The 17,354-nt window shown below is 42.6% G+C and overlaps 1 protein-coding gene across 3 annotated transcripts in view; it reads right to left on the bottom strand.

The window, feature by feature from the left end:
- Positions 1-15,925, bottom strand: part of lrch4 (leucine-rich repeats and calponin homology (CH) domain containing 4) — a 39,098-nt gene extending 23,173 nt beyond the window's left edge. For 2 of the 3 annotated variants that reach the window (XR_004660593.1, XM_034901342.1), the window contains exon 1: positions 15,525-15,925. Coding sequence is in view for 2 of the 3 variants with exons in the window: in XM_034901342.1 (XP_034757233.1) it covers positions 15,525-15,696 (172 nt within the window). In the remaining variant the exon portion in view is untranslated. The remainder of the gene's footprint in view (positions 1-15,524) is intronic. The other variant, XM_034901343.1, reaches the window with a different exon arrangement.
- Between the last annotated feature and the right edge of the window lie 1,429 nt (positions 15,926-17,354).

The following is a 17,354-nucleotide window of genomic DNA, read 5'->3' as shown; positions in this document are numbered from 1 at the left end:
ATGTGTACTCCCAGGTATTTGTAGTCCTCCACTATGTCCACAACAACATCTCAGATGGAGACAGGGGGAGAACCAGTGCCGTCCCCTTCTCAGGTCCACTACCAGCTCCTTTGGCATTGTCACACTGAGCTGCAGATAATTGTCGACAGAGTTCCTCACCACAGCTCTGGACTCTCTCAGACACGTCACCCTTTACACCTTTCCAACGCAGGCCCACTCCACACAGTAAGTGGCCTGGTGCACAGAGGCGTGACAATGAGTTGGAATATAATCTTTACACATCCAAGCAGAGTTTAATCAACTCCTTGAACACTATCCACAAAAAGGTTTATGATAGTCATTTATTTTCTCCTCAGTGAGAAGGTTCCTCAAGCACATTGGTAGTATTTAATGAAAGGATGTTGCCCTTCGCTGGAAATTACGCCTCGATGTTCCTGTTATTATGTCCGTCTCCTGTGTTTTACCATGTTTTGTCATGTTTACTCAAGAAAAACCTGGAGGAAATAAGAGGATATTAGGTTTCTGAAGGCCTCGCCTGCAGACGGGCTGGGCCTGTAGCATTAGGACGGCATTAGTAGCCGGTATCGTCCATGAAAGACAACCATAAAAAGAGTGGATGAAGAAGTAAACAAGTTCACACCTGTAGTCATCTAGGATTTACCTGAGATAGATTTAAAGCTTTCTTCAGGTGTTTTGGGGTTCATAAACTGTTTGTTCATCTCATCTTACAAGCTGTGTGGTGTTAATGAAGTACCAGCAATGTCTATTTCAACGTTTATTCCATGTCACGCAGCCAAGAATCTCACAGTCCTCTGTGTGTACAGAGACATGTCCACGAGACTCTGCTCATATGATGTTCTGGAGAAGGGAGGTGAGCTACGGTGGGGGAGGGGAAGGGTGAATGAGATAATACCAGCAGGAGAGCTTGGACAAAGGAGCAGCGAGAAAGAGAATTAAATAACAAAGAGGCCGTGCATGGGGAAGCCAAGACAACACAACCCCCGGGAGGAATGACTCAACAAAAAGGGACTGCTGGGAAAGCCCTGAGTCACAGGGAGAGCACTATGGTGGACTTCAAATGCAGCTGTTTACCAAGCATGGCAATGCCTTCTGGGATAATGCCTCGTTAAAATTCTTACTGAGCAGCGACACCTTTTACTGCTTATAAATGTAACCTTTCATTCCCACCTTAATATAACTGTTCCATTGTTTACTGAAGTATTGTACTGGCGGGAAATACTTATGACAAGTGAAGTAAAATGTGCATAGTGAATCGCTTCAAAACCATTTAAATGTGGAAAGATTACAACCGGTTGAGATGGAAAAAAATGTATCGCAATGCCATTTTTAAAACAGGCTAGGGTGCAACAGAAGCTAACATACAGCCGGAAACGTTAGCCAACCGTTAGCTGGTAACAGCCGCCATATGGCCGTATGGCCCACGCACTACGAGCATGCACGAGCACGCACAGAGACGTTTATGCATTTAGCGCATTGTTCGTTGCAGTACTCTCCCAAACACTAGAGGGCGTACAGGCAAAATAATCTGTGAATAAGCAGAAAGTAGTTGAAAAAAAGAAAAGCAGGTTAACATTACATTTATCTACCAAGGGGGTAAGCCTCTTCTCTCTAAGCGTAGCTCCCATGGCGCCATTTTAATGCTACAAAGCCATCCCCCGCCGTTAGCATCCCATTGACTCCCATTCATTTTGACAGCGAATAACTTTACATCTGAAGCGTTTAAAGACTCTATTTGTCGGTTGTTTATTTCTAAAGAAACACAACAATGTATACAAGGCTCCGTTACCTTGTAGCTCACGTTATGTCTCCGTAGCAGAAGTTTTTTTTAAAATGGGCTAACAATTGTGTCATAACCACGCGACTTACCGTCGCAGTCGACAAATCACCGTATTGTCAGTAGAAGCATGCAGACAGTTTAGACTTCCATTAGGTGTTTAGGTTTAATTACTAAAGCTAATTAGCATGTTAGTTAGCAGTAATTAGCCTGTGTCTATGTTAATGTTAACTAGCATGTTAGTTAGCAGTAATTAGCCTGTGCCTAGATAGATAGATAGATAGATAGATAGATATTTATTGATCCCAAAAAAATGGGAAATTACAGTGTTACAGCAGCACACAAAATATACATACATACAATATACATGAAATAATAATAATTATTATAACAAAATATAAGAATAAAATATAAGAATGTAAGAACAAATATTTAAGTATATACAAGATCGGAAAAAACTAAATGTGCAACTGTTTAAATATAAGTATGCTAAAAAAATGTAAATGAACCAATCGTTCCGGTTGCCCTTATTGCAATATTGTGGTGATGATTGAGTGTCATCTAGCAACCAGGGATGAAGTGTTGAAGAGTTTTATTGTCTGTGGTAGGAATGATTTCCTATAGCCTATGTTATCTCCTAACATATACCTACCTCTGCTGATTGGGAACGATTGAGATTTCTCTTGCACAGCTACCAGAAGACTTACAGCTTTCAGACAGGTTGCTCACGTCACATCTACGTCTTCAAGCTCAGTTGGAGTCAGCGCAGTAACGCTCAGCATCACCTGGACAGAGCTTCTAATAGACTCCACTAGTCTCCGTCCAGAGCAACGGGATCTGTTGGTCCATTTCTTTAACTGTCTATGGTATCTACTCTAAACATTTACGTGACTGTTGTTTATCTCCACAACTAAATGACTGTCTCCCTCTAACAGTGTAAGACCATTCTTTATATGGAGCCATTTTTAGAGTTGAAAAAAACCATCTGTCATGTTTTTCCAAACCACCATCAAAATGTGTCTTCTTTCCCCAGTGTGGTGTCTCTGTCTGACCACATGCAGTACTTAGGGCTGTTTGACTCCCTGTGTTCTGTACATGGAGAATAACACAGATGTTTGTAGAGGCGAACTTGCTCTTCCCAACAGACCGTGTTGAACTGAAGGCAAAGCGAGAGCGTAGGTACAATAAATCAGAGGTGCACGACCACACGCCGCGGCCGCTTCGGAGCCTTCGCGCTGGAAAGTGCGGCGACGTCATTTCATGGTGCAGGGAACACCACTAACATCATAAATTAAGCTTAAAACAGGGTTAAAATGCTGACAGCTAAATGGTCCAACATGTGTCTGTATTTCACTAACAGCAGGACATCCAACAGTCTGCAGCTAAAGACACAGAGCTGACCTTTGAGACACCGTGGACACTGAGACGTAGTGTTGCGCTTGGTTCTTTCATTGTAAAATACCCTTCGGCCATCTAGTTTCTCTTCCGTTTGTTGTGTAATAGCAAATGACTAGTGGAAAAAAGTTATTATTACATCTAAAATAAATCATTTCATTGTAACCATATGGCTTTAGCAATAAACAAGCCTTTCATAATCTTTGATTTTTTTTATATTTAAGATAAAATACTATTTCAGTTGCACTTTTGAGGAGGACACATCTGCTGCTTTGCAGTTTATACAAATAAAGGAATATTTTTCGGTGATTACACACAATCAACACCAGCCGCCACACATTGCGTTTTGTCATTAAATGTTTTAATGCTATTTAAAACACGCATTCATGGAGCAAATGGTGTTTTGAAATTAATATCAAATAAAAAATGTATAATCATATCTATATGAATAACAACATGCATGATTTGTTTCAAATCTGCAGTTTCTTTACCAGCCACATTACCTTAATCCAACCTTTTGAGCCTGCTATTCGTTCGTTTGGGTTTATTTCACAAGGTTGCCAATGACAACACAACTGTGTCTGTGCTGTAAGACAGGATGTGGTGTTCCTGTTACAGGGTTCGTGTGAGAGGAACACCACACGCTCCGTGAGGTCACGTGACAGAGAGCAAGCGTGGCCCGAGGGTGAGAATGGAGAGAGCTAACTGTTCCGTAGATGAGTAATGGAGATGGAACTGGTGCTGGCTGCTACGATAAGTTATCATTCGGATCAAGACATGTGGAAGTTCACTCACTCAGTCACTCTGTCTATCATCATTGAGTGGCAGATTAGATCGTTCCCATCAATATCAACTTCATTTGAATATTCTGAAGTCACTTCCTAGCTTTATGTACCAATTGTGAATAACAAAGTGCACTGCTAATGCAACAAGACATCCAACACATCCTTACATGGCTAGTTTGAACTTCACTCAGCACAAACTACTCACCAGCTAAAGAGCTCTGCTGGACCCCCCTAGAGACCAGACCTAGCCTAGTAAAAAAGACTGGGCTCAGGGGGAACCTGTTAGCCTAGCTCTGTTAAAGCTCAACAGCTGTTTGGTTTGCATGCTCTATGATTTGTGAAATCCACAAATGGCATTTTTTTAACTCTATTGGGAAAAGATGGCTTCATCTACTTAGCCATTTCTGGACAGACGACGGCTGGGTGCAGTGAATGTGTGTGTGTGCGTGTGTGTGTGTATGACTAACCAAAACCCAGGTGACTCAGCTAGAGTGCAAGACACAACATGTAAATAAGGTTGTTTTGGCCGTCAGCTCTTTTAGTTTTGGTGGAGCTCCATTGCCATACTCCATTCAAAGACTACTACTACTACTACTTCTACTACTACTACTACTACTCAGACTGCAGAGGTTTTGGGCCAACTGAACCCTGACCTAGCATAGCTGAAGATCTCTGCTGGAGGGGGCCTTAGTCTGGTATAAAGCAGGCTAAGAAAATACCAAGGAGGGAAGTTTTTACTTCTCACAGCAGTTTAAGTGAGTAAAGGATGGTGGGATTGACCCTTGATGAGAGATTCATTTCCAGATGATAGGGAGGAACTCTCCTTTTCAGGTCCGACCTTATCCACTTGCACTTCCTTAAGTCTTTCTCCTTCCTTTCCCCTTCAATTTCCTTTCCCTCTTCTCTCTCCTTCCCTCCTACAGACTGCAGGCTTTGCTTTAACTTTCATATGCAAAGCTTATGCAAAAGGGGAAGTATACTAGGAAGACACTTTGAACTCCTGCAGCACCTAACTAGGACACAGAAAACAAGACTTGCATGGACATAAAATGAAAATCCCATTTAGGCACTTCAATGGGCCCAGCAGACTGGAAGAGGTTTTAATCTTACTGTAGGCCAACAGTCAGCTCTCCCAGAAACTGAGGCTTTTTCTGCAGGCAGAGACACTGGGTCTGTAGCTGAAACTTCTCCAACTCTGAGCAACAGAAGTGACAAACAAGCACACGGATCCAAATCGTCATGGCAACAACATGGGCACTGCAGAAGTCCAAATCCACCACAGAAAAGAAAATGCAGTAAGTATTTGTGCAAAAGCATGGTCTGGTTCCAAAATACCCTTATGTAGCCTACCTTTCTGATTTGTAATGACATTTGCAAATGTTTGAAAAACCTGTTTTTACTTTGTCATTTTGGATCTTTGAGTGTTGATTGATGGACAAAATGACAATTCTATCCATTTTGAATGGCATCTATATATATATATATTTCTACACAATAAAAATGCGCAAAAAGTGAAGCCACTGTATGATAATAAAACATTAAAACCAAACTCTTTCCAACAACAAATACTACTAAATAATACACATACAGCCTGGATCCCACTACAACAACTTTAAATTTGTTGGATGAAAATCAATGTTTGTTTTTGTTTTTTTATAATAACTGGTTTTAGGACGTCCAGCAGCCCCTGAGTTCAGGATGATTCATGCTATGTGCATTGATGACAATAATAATTAAAAATACAGTGTATTTAAGTACGATATTGTATTTTTTAGGATTCACTCAAACATCTTAAAGCATTTATGTAAGCTAAAAGAGCAGTATTTGGGTTCAATAATACTACATTACATTCATTTAGCTTATTCAACTCAGCCAGAGCATGGTCATGGCTAATCCCTGGTCATCACAGGTCCCACGAGGCCGTTCTCCACTCATCACTGCTCAATTACACCTTGTATGAATCAACCACCACTGGGAAGAGTCATAAGTCAAACACTAATCCTATGATAACTCTAACAAGTATTCTACCTCCACATAGCCTGCCATTTCAGCCCCTGCTAGGCCCCATGCCTACTCTATGGTGGGCCCATTTCCTCAGTGAATCAGCCATCTGGACAGCAAACACTGAGGGAGTTAATGGATCTGCTGGCTTACATAAGAGCTTCCATTATTCACCAAGCAGTCCACTCCACACCGGTAGATTATTTACACACACTCTTATAGTGTTACATTGTGTTGGGGGACAATCCCAGAGCCAGAAGGACTGGGTCTGAGGCCCATTAACTGATGGCAGCCTGCTTAGCCCGAGCACACGGTAGCTACCACAGATGAAGGAAATAAAGAAAGTAGAGACTAGCCGTTGGCAAACAAACAGTATCTAAGATGCATCGAGTTACCCTCTTGAAAGATTAGCCTATGTCTCAATGCGGAAAAGTCCATTCCCAACGTTATAATGGCCTGTAACTGTTTGGTAGGGTAGAACAAGTTCAATGAACATATAACTTACTGTATGTTCTAAGCTCAGCTGCTTCTGGAGTTATGGTGATGGGCATTTTCCACAACGCTGTTACATTTGACAGATTTATGAATTCATTACGTCAGAAATGACTCAGTATATGAGTCGTTAGTGAAAATGACCAAGGGTTGCAGCCCTACTCATACTGTGGTTGGTTACACCTGTCCAGGTGTTCCTGCCTGTCTCAGAGTGGGAGCGTGTACAGAAAAGAAGAAGCGAGTGAGCAAATGGATGGAAATACAGTTGATAGGGTGTTAAGTTATGTGCGGACCATGACATAATGTTATAGTAATAGTAGATCAATGCAGTTGAATAAAGAACTGCAAACAACCATCAAGGCTCGAAAAAAGGGACTTCCCTATTTAGAAGTTAGCTTGTGAATGCAATCTCACTCTCAAGTGTCAGATATGATGCAACTTGTGTAAGTTCCCACCAGAACATGAGACACTTCAAATGCTCAGACAGCGTTAAACAGCTGGCTGTTTGGCTGACTCATCTCATCTCTAAAAGGTAAAGGCTTGTGCAAGGAGACCAGCTAAATGCTGCGGACACCCAGGTCCTGAAACGTGTCTCCGCCTCCTGACTGGATAGAAACAATTGCTAGGAGTGGCGGGGGCTCGCCCACACATGCACACAGCCAGACTCCAGAGCAGGCTATGTATGGCCCGGTATATGTTTGTTGGCAGACTGCTGGGGTTGTCCTACAGCCATCCCTGTCTGTGTCTCCGCGTCTCTCTAGTTACCTCCCGTGGGACACCAGCTGCTGCACTCGGAGAGGGAAAACACACCGCCAGCTTTCAGACACAGAGAGACAAACGCTCAGACCCAAAACTGGAAATACAGTCGATTAAAGCATGTCAAAGGATTATAAAACTGCTGTCCCATTGCAATGAGTAAGTGACTTCTGGTCCTTTCTAGAATGACAAGGCATTCACTAGCTGATACCAAGTCCAGAATTGGTCTCTTCGTGAAACATTCCTTCCCGTTTCCCCATGAATATCTTTGAGCAAATAGATCCATCTGGCTTTTTATTTCCTGTGACATTTTCAACAAAAGTCCTTTAATAAGTGGATTGAATCGGACGGAAAGATGTTGGCTGACAGAAAGTGTGGGGGAACCAGAAAGAACTCAGAAGAAGACAGACAAAGCAGAAGTGTAGACTGAGTCAAGACAGCCCACATCCGCAGCCCAGAGGAAATTAAAAAACACACACACACACACACACACACACACGCACACAGTCTCATTTAACGACACAGAACAGATGTAAACAGCTGAATGAAGGCCACAGCCATATGTTGAGTTCAAAACACACACACACACACACACACACCTCTCTCTTGCAGCTTCTAGCTGCTACCTGAGAATATTTGTTGTTGAAGGGTACTGAAGTATCGCATCACATACCATGGTTAAGATACTGTACGTTTGAGTCAATTAAATGAGAAATGCTTTAATTTAATGAACTCAACCATTTCAACAAGGCGTTGTTCTGGACTACTCATCTGAAGTCTTACCACAGCCTTAAATGCTGGAGTACAGCTAGATGACTCTCCTGGTTCAGCTTCCAGACCTTTGCTAGGAGGCCCAGGGGAGACTTTCTGTCCTTGGCTCTTGAGGAGCAGCAGCATTTATTCATGGACAATCTGAAAGCTACTCTGTACATTTCCTGGCACCTGACCACGTTGTTGCTAATATCTTCTCTGATCGCTGACGGAGACAGTCCCAAAAGGAGCTCAGTGTCCGCCGTACGCTCTGAATAACATGGGACAGTAGGACACTATAGGACAGGTTCCTATCTACAGAACACAGCCTTGTGAGAGCTTTCCTCCTTTGTATTCTATTCATATTTTATATGTTGAATTGTCACCATCTTGCTGAATTCTGTGTTTTCATTTACATAAATTCAGACATTCCCAACATTAATTGGGCACACAAATATACCAGAGTGTAGGTAGTCATCAGTCAAAACCAAGTCCAGATATTTGCCCACATGGTTCAGTGGACTGACAGACCAAAGTTCTCATACCCAGTACCCGGGTCACAAACCAAGCACAGGCCCGGGTCGCTCAGGACTACAGGACCTACATGGGATGAGCTAGAGGAGGTCCCAGAGCTAGCTCCTAAACTACACTGGTGTCAGAGTCCCTGCACAGAGAGGGCTGAAGCCGCCCTGAGGAGCTCCGCTTCTTCTAAGCATTAGTGCCAGAGAAGCAACAGGGGTTTTAACCACAGACCCAGGCTTATAGTGTCTGAGTTAGGGGTGGCACGGTTCATGAAGAAAACAACCAAACTATATTACATCAGAGTGGGAAATTTGAAGCCACGTTCTGCAAACACACCCCATTTATGAAAGTCATACCGGTGAGTATCTTTCTGAAATGATTTATTCAAAAGATGGAGCGCTATGAGTTCCTCTTTTTTTTTTCTTTTAAAGGATAACATTTTTGTAAGAGCTACACTGAAGATGGCAGTTTGATAAATCAACTTCAATTGATCTGTAACATTTCAATCTATGTGTGCTAAAAAGTCACATAAGTTCCTTTTAAATTCTCCTTTTTTTGGCCAAATAAATGAAAAGCTTGTTGAAATCATCAACGTCTCCCCTAGCTTTCCTCAAAAATGGGCTCAAAGTCGCATCCGGTCTGTGCATGATCACATGATAGAACTACTGTTTAATACTGTATCCTACATTGTGGACAATTAAGCTATTTATCATATGCCGAGGTATATTTCTAAATGTGTCAAAGATTAAAAGAAAAAATAAGAACAAGAGCCATAACTGTGACCCTAAAACCGTGATGCAAACCAAAAACCGTGGGTTTGGTGAACCGTGACCCCCCCTAGTCTGAATAATGGCAATTACAGAGTTACTGTCATGGCCTTAAAACTGATGAAACTAAAACCTAGACAGCACAAACCAACACCAACACTTCAATTTACACAATGTGGAAATGGACACACACGCACACACCTCATCCATTATTTCTCAGTCAGTCATTTGCTGGCCTTCAGCTGTGCTGTGGACAGAGTGTGTCTCGCTCCTCCAGAGAACGTATGACAGTTTCATGTATTAACTTTGTGTCCATGGACCATCCACCACCACCACCACCACTGCTCCCGTTATTGAGCAAACTACAACTGCACTGACATGAGCTGCGGTTGGTCCCAACAATCCTTTTTTAATAAAGTATAGCAGTAAAAACTCAATATCTGTATTACTACGGGGAATGTGCCGATCCCAATCTGAGTTGTTATGAAAATGAATAATGGAATATCAAATATTGAAAAGATGTTTCCCTTTTCTTATCCCTGCCACAAGAGTGTCGATGCAGACTGATCTCAGGAAATGGCGTCTGTATGTATGTATGTATGTATGTATGTATGTATGTATGTATGTATGTATGTATCTATCCAATTACTGGCGTGTTATCAAGACGCATACTTGCGTTTTAGCGTGTTTATCAGCACTGTTTGGGCTCCAATCACCTTGGATAGTGTGTGATATTACACCATAGCGAGTAGTATGAAAAGGCAAAAATCCATGTAGGGAGGTTGGTCGGGGGGGTGGATGGGTAGAACACAGGACTTTCGCCCACGGGACGTTTCCTAAAGCCAACCGACTTCAACGCAGAGAGCTCAAAATGCGTCCAGATAACACGCCACTTGGCTTAAGAAGGTCGGCGTGTACTGTGTGTTTACACAAAGTCATGATGCAATGTTGGTTGATGACACAAGCACTAGTTTTACCTTGATTACTGCTCACCAGTCTGGTCGGTTGCAGCAGAAAGAAGACCAGTCTAAGCTCCAAACGGCTCCAAATAAAGCAGCAGAGCTGGGTTAGATTATTATATGATTATTATATAGATTATTATTATATTATATGTTAAATATTTTTTCATCCAACTATGATGGACAGTGATTGTCACAATGTAATGTGTTATTTGACACTAATTTACTGAACATACACATTGATATTCTTTTACTTGCACTATATGTCTTGTTTTAATTGTGTGTCATTTTTATGGATAAGTTGTGATTGTTATATGGGGACCCCTGGAAGCGTGGCTGCCACATCGATAGCAGCTAATGGGCATCCGAATAAAGGAATAAAGAATAAAGGAAGGAATAAAAAAATGTATTTTCTACATTTTGGTCAGTGCTCCATTATTAGGTAATCTTTGACTTCTCTGCATTAATCCTTTTAGGATGACTCAAGCAAGGAAATTGAAATTAAGTAGAGTAAGAAGTAGGCCCAAATTGAAATAAGACTAGCAGGTTTAATACATGAAGGCAGGAGGGTCTGGACTTGGATATAGCCTAAATGAACACAGTGTTTAAGTTGATCTAGCAGCAAATACACGCTGCAAAATGCTACTGACAAACAAGCAACGGGGTCCGTCCGCTTTAACCCAAAGCACCAGATGTTGATTTTCATTAACGGGGCTGTGCGCTTGACTCGCAACGCATTTTACAGCAGACGTCCCTAGAGCAAAGCAACACAAGGTACAGGTCCTTATAGTCAGCGTCAAACTAACTAGGACACCCATCGGCTAACCTGGAATACCCTCATTTGATTTTAGGGCCACAGCATCCACCTCTGCAGCTCTAATCTTTAATATAGTAACACCAATATTATTATTTCAAACCCCATACTTGGTCAAAATCGTTCTTGAAGCCCGAGGGTAGGCTGAGGATATTGTCTTGTGGGTCCACAAGGTGCACACAACATACAATAGATTGGCTTTGTTCCCTGCAATGCTCTAAGCTAGCAGGAAACACTGGGGGGAGGCACGCCAAGTCTCCTTCTCGGGTGTGTGTGTGTGTATATGTGTGTGTGTGTGTGTGTGTGTGTGTGGGGGGGGGGGGGGGGGTGTAAACCTTTGACCTTCCTGAGGGAAGCTGCTCCACTGATGTTATCATAAACACTGCTGGGCCTCCTGTACTCATGTCTTTGTGTAATATCCTTCCAACTCACTCCGGATGGAGGATGAGCTGTGTCTTTACCTGTAAAAATGCCTCGCTGACACTTAAATATGAAAAATTCAGCCACCAAACCAATTGGTTAATTTAAAAAAGATAACTGCCATAATAGCAAATTCTTGTTATCATTAGGCATGGCCTAAAGGTGTTTGTTGCCCCTCGCTGCCCAGCAACGCTCCCTGCTGAGCTGTGTGGAAGCAGCAGGGCAACACTAGCTCATTATTAGATATCAAAGTCAAACTAGTTATCCAAACATGGGATCCTTATCTTATGGGAAAGGTTTGTGTATGCTTCTGAGGCGCTTAGACTGCATCTCCAAGATAAGGATGAGTGTAGATCCACAGTGAGACCATAACGATCATAGAGCTCAACCATTCAGAGCTGGCAGACTTGGTTCCGGGCTTAAAACTCTTGGGATAAGCATTTAGAAACGTCCGCAGAGATGCTAAACGAAGAAAATCCCTTTGAAGTTCCAAGATCCCATCTCGCACCCGGCAGCACGGCACAAAGCCCGACACAAGTGTCTTTGATATTTTAAGACCGTCCAGCGGCCATGTTGTTTAAAAAGCAAGTGCACCTGCGCCCATCTGTGGCCCATGGGCGTGCTGGTCTTACAGGGATGTGTTCAGGTGCAGTCTGGGCATCCTGGTCTTAGTGGGAGATGTGTTCAGGTGCATCCTGGGCGTGCTGGTCTTACAGGGAGGTGTGTTCAGGTGCAGTCCGGGCATATTGCTATCTTGAGGCAGCGGGAAGTGATCTTGCCATCCATCCATCCATCCACCCATCCATCCATCCATCCGGTATCGCGTCGTGGGGGGAGCAGCTCCAGCAGGGGACCCCAAACTTCCCTTTCCCGAGCCATATCAACCTTTTCCAACTGGGGGATCCCGAGGCGTTCCCAGGCCAGGTTGGAGATATAATCCCTCCACCTAGTCCTGGCTCTTTCCCAAGGCCTCCTCCCAGCTGGACGTGCCTGGAACACCTCCCTAGTGAGGCGCCCAGGAGGCATGTGATCGCGCTATTGACCAACCAAAGCCTGGTCTAAAGTCAATAACGCAGCATGTCCTTGTTGTTTCTACACTGCATGCAAAGCGCGCGCACACTATACTGGTTACACACACAGGGACGCACGGCAGCACACACACATGCTAAAGATTACAAATAAAAACATGACGGTGCAAATCCTCCATCATGAGAGCAATGCACCGAGGTCCACACGCTCCGGGCTCTTAAAGGGAATGGGAGAGGACCTCTGATTGGTTGATTGCATGTTATGCCCAGAACACACCTATGATTAATAATTACAACCCTTAAGAACCATGCCACCGGCAGGTAACATAGGAAGTGGAAGCTAACTCTGACAGATGTAGGGCAGCTAACGTTAGCATTAGCTGTGCCAATGAAGCGCCCAGCTGAACCGCTATAACTTGCTAAAACAGTATTTCCCATCTTTCTTTAGATTGAGTTGTGGACAAAACGAGACATTTGAGGACGTTGTCTTGGGGTATTCGGGAAAACACTGATATACGTACATTGTTCACCATTTTAGAGACCAAACAACTAATCAATTACAGAATTATCAAATATGAAAATAATCGTTAGCTGCACATAAATAAACTCGGTATGGCGAGTGGCGGTGGAGGACGGAACAAAACCGGAACGCAGCACATACGCGCCCAGCGGAGATTCTGGGTTATACTCGTTTTCAGGTTCATGTATTTTGTGTTTCTACTAGAACATATTTGCAGGCTTGAATGTTCAAACCCTGTATTTTCAGCTCATACTGCCCTTACTGCGGCACCTATTCCCCCTCTGTCTGAGAAGTTCTGGTGGAGCGCCTGTCTCTTTAAAAAGCACCGTGTGCTCTGATTGGTCAGCGTTTCCAGGTCTCTGGAGTCTCGGCATCTGCTCTCGCGGCCTCTGCACAGTCCATTGCAGCAGAGTACATAATGAGACTTTCTACAATAATAAAAATCCCCACTAAAAAGGCTTCTAAAACCAAAAACTACACAACCGGACATGTTTCAGCAGGAATGCGACCCAAAACTGGGGTCAAGATTACGCAACGTAAACACTGCATAGCCTGCCTGCCGGGAGCAGATGACCATATATTTAGAAAAAAACTGTTGAAACCAGAGATCTCAATATTTGAAGCTTTTTTTCATTTAACATGAACATCTGACATTTTAACATGACAGAAACTACGCAAAAGCCTCCGGTGCTTTTTTTGCTGTGACGTGTCAAAATGTCTGCCATTGAAAACATCGAATAATAATAATAATATTAATATTAATGATGATGGTTCCGTACAACAGTAAGTGTGCCGGTGAGCCAGTGTGCACAATACCCGGGCCCTAACAATGGCACACTGGAATGGAATGCAGCCATTGTTGATTAATGTCATTAGTGTCCCCTGCGTTTGGCAAACCAAAATGCCAACTGGGCCGTAGGTCTTCTAAAGCTTAGCTTAACAATGCAGGGCTCTAAGGGTTCAAAATCGACATTTTCGTCCATCAGCCAAATGGATAGTGGGCGGAGCCATGGTGCCTCTGCTAAATATCCTTGAGGAACTTGTTTTGGTGGAACATGTGTACGTTTAGAAGTAGTTTTAGTCGTGCTGCAGAAAACTCTGATTGAACAGATAGTCTAGCTAGCTGTCTGGATTTACCCTGCAGAGACCTGAGGACCAGGTAACTATAGTCCTCAGATTGGACAGATAGTCTAGCTAGCTGTCTGGATTTGCCCTGCAGAGATCTGAGGACCAGGTAACCATAGTCCTCAGAAATCCACCAGAGTTTAGAACGCCAACACAAAGAAAGTCAAAGGCAGAAGACATCATACAGTTATGGGATAAACACATTCTAATCAAGTAGTATTACCATAGGTATGTCATGTATAGTCAATAGGGTTGGGATGCTCCAGTGGCAGGTGCCTGTGTGTGTGTGTGTGTGTGTGTGTGTGTGTGTGTGTGTGTTCAAGGTCTCCTCTTCCCACAGGGCCTAGATCTGGCTTGTTATAAGCAGATTGTCTTAATTACCAAAACATAGAAAGCAGCAGCAGAGGCTAGGTGTGTGTGTGTGTGTGTGTGTGTGTGTGTGTGTGTGTGTGTGTGTGTGTGGTGGGCGGGGGTCTTTTCAACCAGGTGAGGACGAGGTAGCTACCTGTCATCCACACCTTCACGGTTCAGTTGTACTCTGTGTTGTTAGCATTAGCCTTCTACAATGACCCGGGCAAATTAGCTCAGGGAGATGAAGTAGGCTAAGCTAACACATTTAAAGAGTCCAGGAGGCTGGTTACTAAGGTTACTAAGAGGTTGCCATGTTGTTAAACTATAGGCTCATCACTCAAAACTGAAAAAAAAAACTAGCAAAACCAATGTTAAAGGCTTAAATGTTAAAGTTGTGACGCTCTAACAACACTGACAAACGCATACGGGGACTGGCAGTGTAAAAACGCTACTGTCGCTTCAAAGAGGATATGTTGAGGAAGAGGAACTCGGATGTCTGACATTTTTATCTTGTAAGTCTACTCTAAGAGAACACGTTAAGCTTCTTTTAAAGAGCTGGAACTTCATGCGGATTTGTTTAAAGAGAGTGGTAAATGCTCCAAAAAGTAAGACTCGACTTTAAGCTACTTTTATAAATACAATTCAGCTGTACGCTGCATGCTATAGCTATTTGCTATATGTCTAACGGCAACACTGAGTTCACACTGCAATTTGGTAAAAGAAGCCATTTTTTATTCATAATTCCTTTAATTTAACACCTGTTTTTTTGAGTTTCCCTGTGCCGAAATAAGAGGTAGGTCCTGATAAATTGAAAGAAGTATTACTTCATAATGTACGAGGTATGCGGTTGTGACAGTCCTCAGGGCAAAATAAAAGTGCGGAGTTACTTTAGGGGGTCTTGTGAAACGTGTCGAGAGAGGATGTGCCTTCTCCGTTAGAAGAAAGAAGCAGGTGGCGATAAAACAAAAGGCTGTTATCATTAAAACAGCTAGCTCGCTCGTGCTGCTTTGTGAGTTGAGAAGAAACAGGGGAAAGCAAACCGACCTGCGTGTGTAATGTCGGACAGGTCGTAGTTCCTGGCGCTCCGGGGAAACTCCTTCAGCTTTCGGTTGGCCAAGTTAAGAGCCCCGCTCGCGGCAGCCTCCTCGAGCGCCTTCTCCACGCTCCGGCTGGCCGCTACTGTGGCAGGCAGCTGGGCTCCATCCCCAGCAGCCATCAAACGGACACGGCTACCTCCTCTTTTACTTAGTTTGTAGCGTCCCCTCCACTTTCATACCCCGTAGGTTGGTATTAACTCCAAACTGAGTGCGTTTCTTCCCAACTTTTTTGAAAAGTACAAAATTAAATCCGAGAGAAATCACTTGCCGAGTTGTGATTGCGTCTCTCACACAACGGGTGCTATCGTTTCCACTAGTAAAGGAGAGCGGTGCAAGCTGTCAATCTTTCAGGAAGTTGCGTCAAGCTGGCACATTTCGCAACAATGATACGGGAACGCTATGTATTTCCTTCAAAATAAAAGCTCACAACTCGCCACTTTAGAAAAACAAGAAAATCATCTCACTTTAGATCCCAATATTCCACAACATTGGCTACAGATCTGTACATAGCCCATGTTTTTTTTTTACCCAAATTAGAATCTGTTAACCCAATTACTAAAACACATTTTGACTATTGTGGACACACATTTTGACCCTCATGTTGTCCCCATGTTGTCTTCATGTTGTCCTAATGTTGTCTTCATGTTGTCCTCATGTTGTCTTCATGTTGTCCTATATCAATGTTCTTTTTATTTCCCCAAAAAAACACAGATTCCACCCAACGCTCTTTGCCGAGTACAAATCTCTACTTTCATTAATTTTGTGTTTTTGAAATAGTATTGAGTAAAAGTTGACATATTCCAGTCTGTGATTATCATCAACATCCCTTCCTTTAATTTTAGTCTCAATAATTCCTAATATCTGCTTTTCTAACTCAAACACTAGGTGTAATTTCTTAAAATTTGAGGTTTATTGACCATAAATTCAAAATATAACTGTAAACTAAAGTTAATAAGTTTGTGTTACGTAGTGTTAACAATGTCAAAAAAGTGACAAACATTGAAAAAAAAGGGAGAAAACATAAGAAAAAGTTAAAAACATCGATATAAAGTGTCAACAACTTTTTATAATTTTGACGGGAAGACAACACAAGGGTTAACAATGATTTCATATGTTTTGGAGCCAGTGCTTGAGGCTTGATAAGTTGTGATATAAGAAAAAGAGACTGTTTTAAAGAATTTCAATTATGTCGTGAAGTAGGCTAATACAAAAAAAATTCAGAAAAAGGAGAATATAAACTGTATATATAGAATATATGAGAAAAGCCAATATAATCCAATAGCTAACTCAATAAATAAAATGTAAAAAATGTTCCTAACCGTCTGCTAGGAAATTGTTACTTATTTTATTTTGGTAGTCACAACCGGAAGTTGACATGAACAGTTTCTCGTTCTACCTGGCTTTCGGAAGGGTGCAGCAGCACCCAGCGCGAGGGAGTGAGAGGGGGAAATGGGCGTGGTTACAACCCGAATATTTTTGACTGACACTCGTGGGGGCGGGGTCTCAGCTTTGCATATTGAATGAGAATCAGAATAAGAGCAGTACAGACAAGTCCTGTGACATTATTAAATTATTAACCAATCATAAAGCTGTGTGCATAACGAGGTAGCTGCCAGGGATCCCATTCATGTAATTTAGGATAAATAAAAGCACATGTTAATTCAATTTGTTCAGTTGTTGTTCCTCATATAATACAAGATCAAATTACCCAAATTAAAGTACTAGTCTATGTCCGTCTGTGCATTTGTGTGCATGAATACTTGCAAGCGTCCATTCA

This window comes from Etheostoma cragini, chromosome 19, assembly GCF_013103735.1.
Source record: "Etheostoma cragini isolate CJK2018 chromosome 19, CSU_Ecrag_1.0, whole genome shotgun sequence".
In the NCBI taxonomy this organism is placed as follows: domain Eukaryota; kingdom Metazoa; phylum Chordata; class Actinopteri; order Perciformes; family Percidae; genus Etheostoma; species Etheostoma cragini.
Note: the sequence above shows the minus strand (reverse complement) of the source record. Positions and strands in the feature narration are given on the sequence as shown.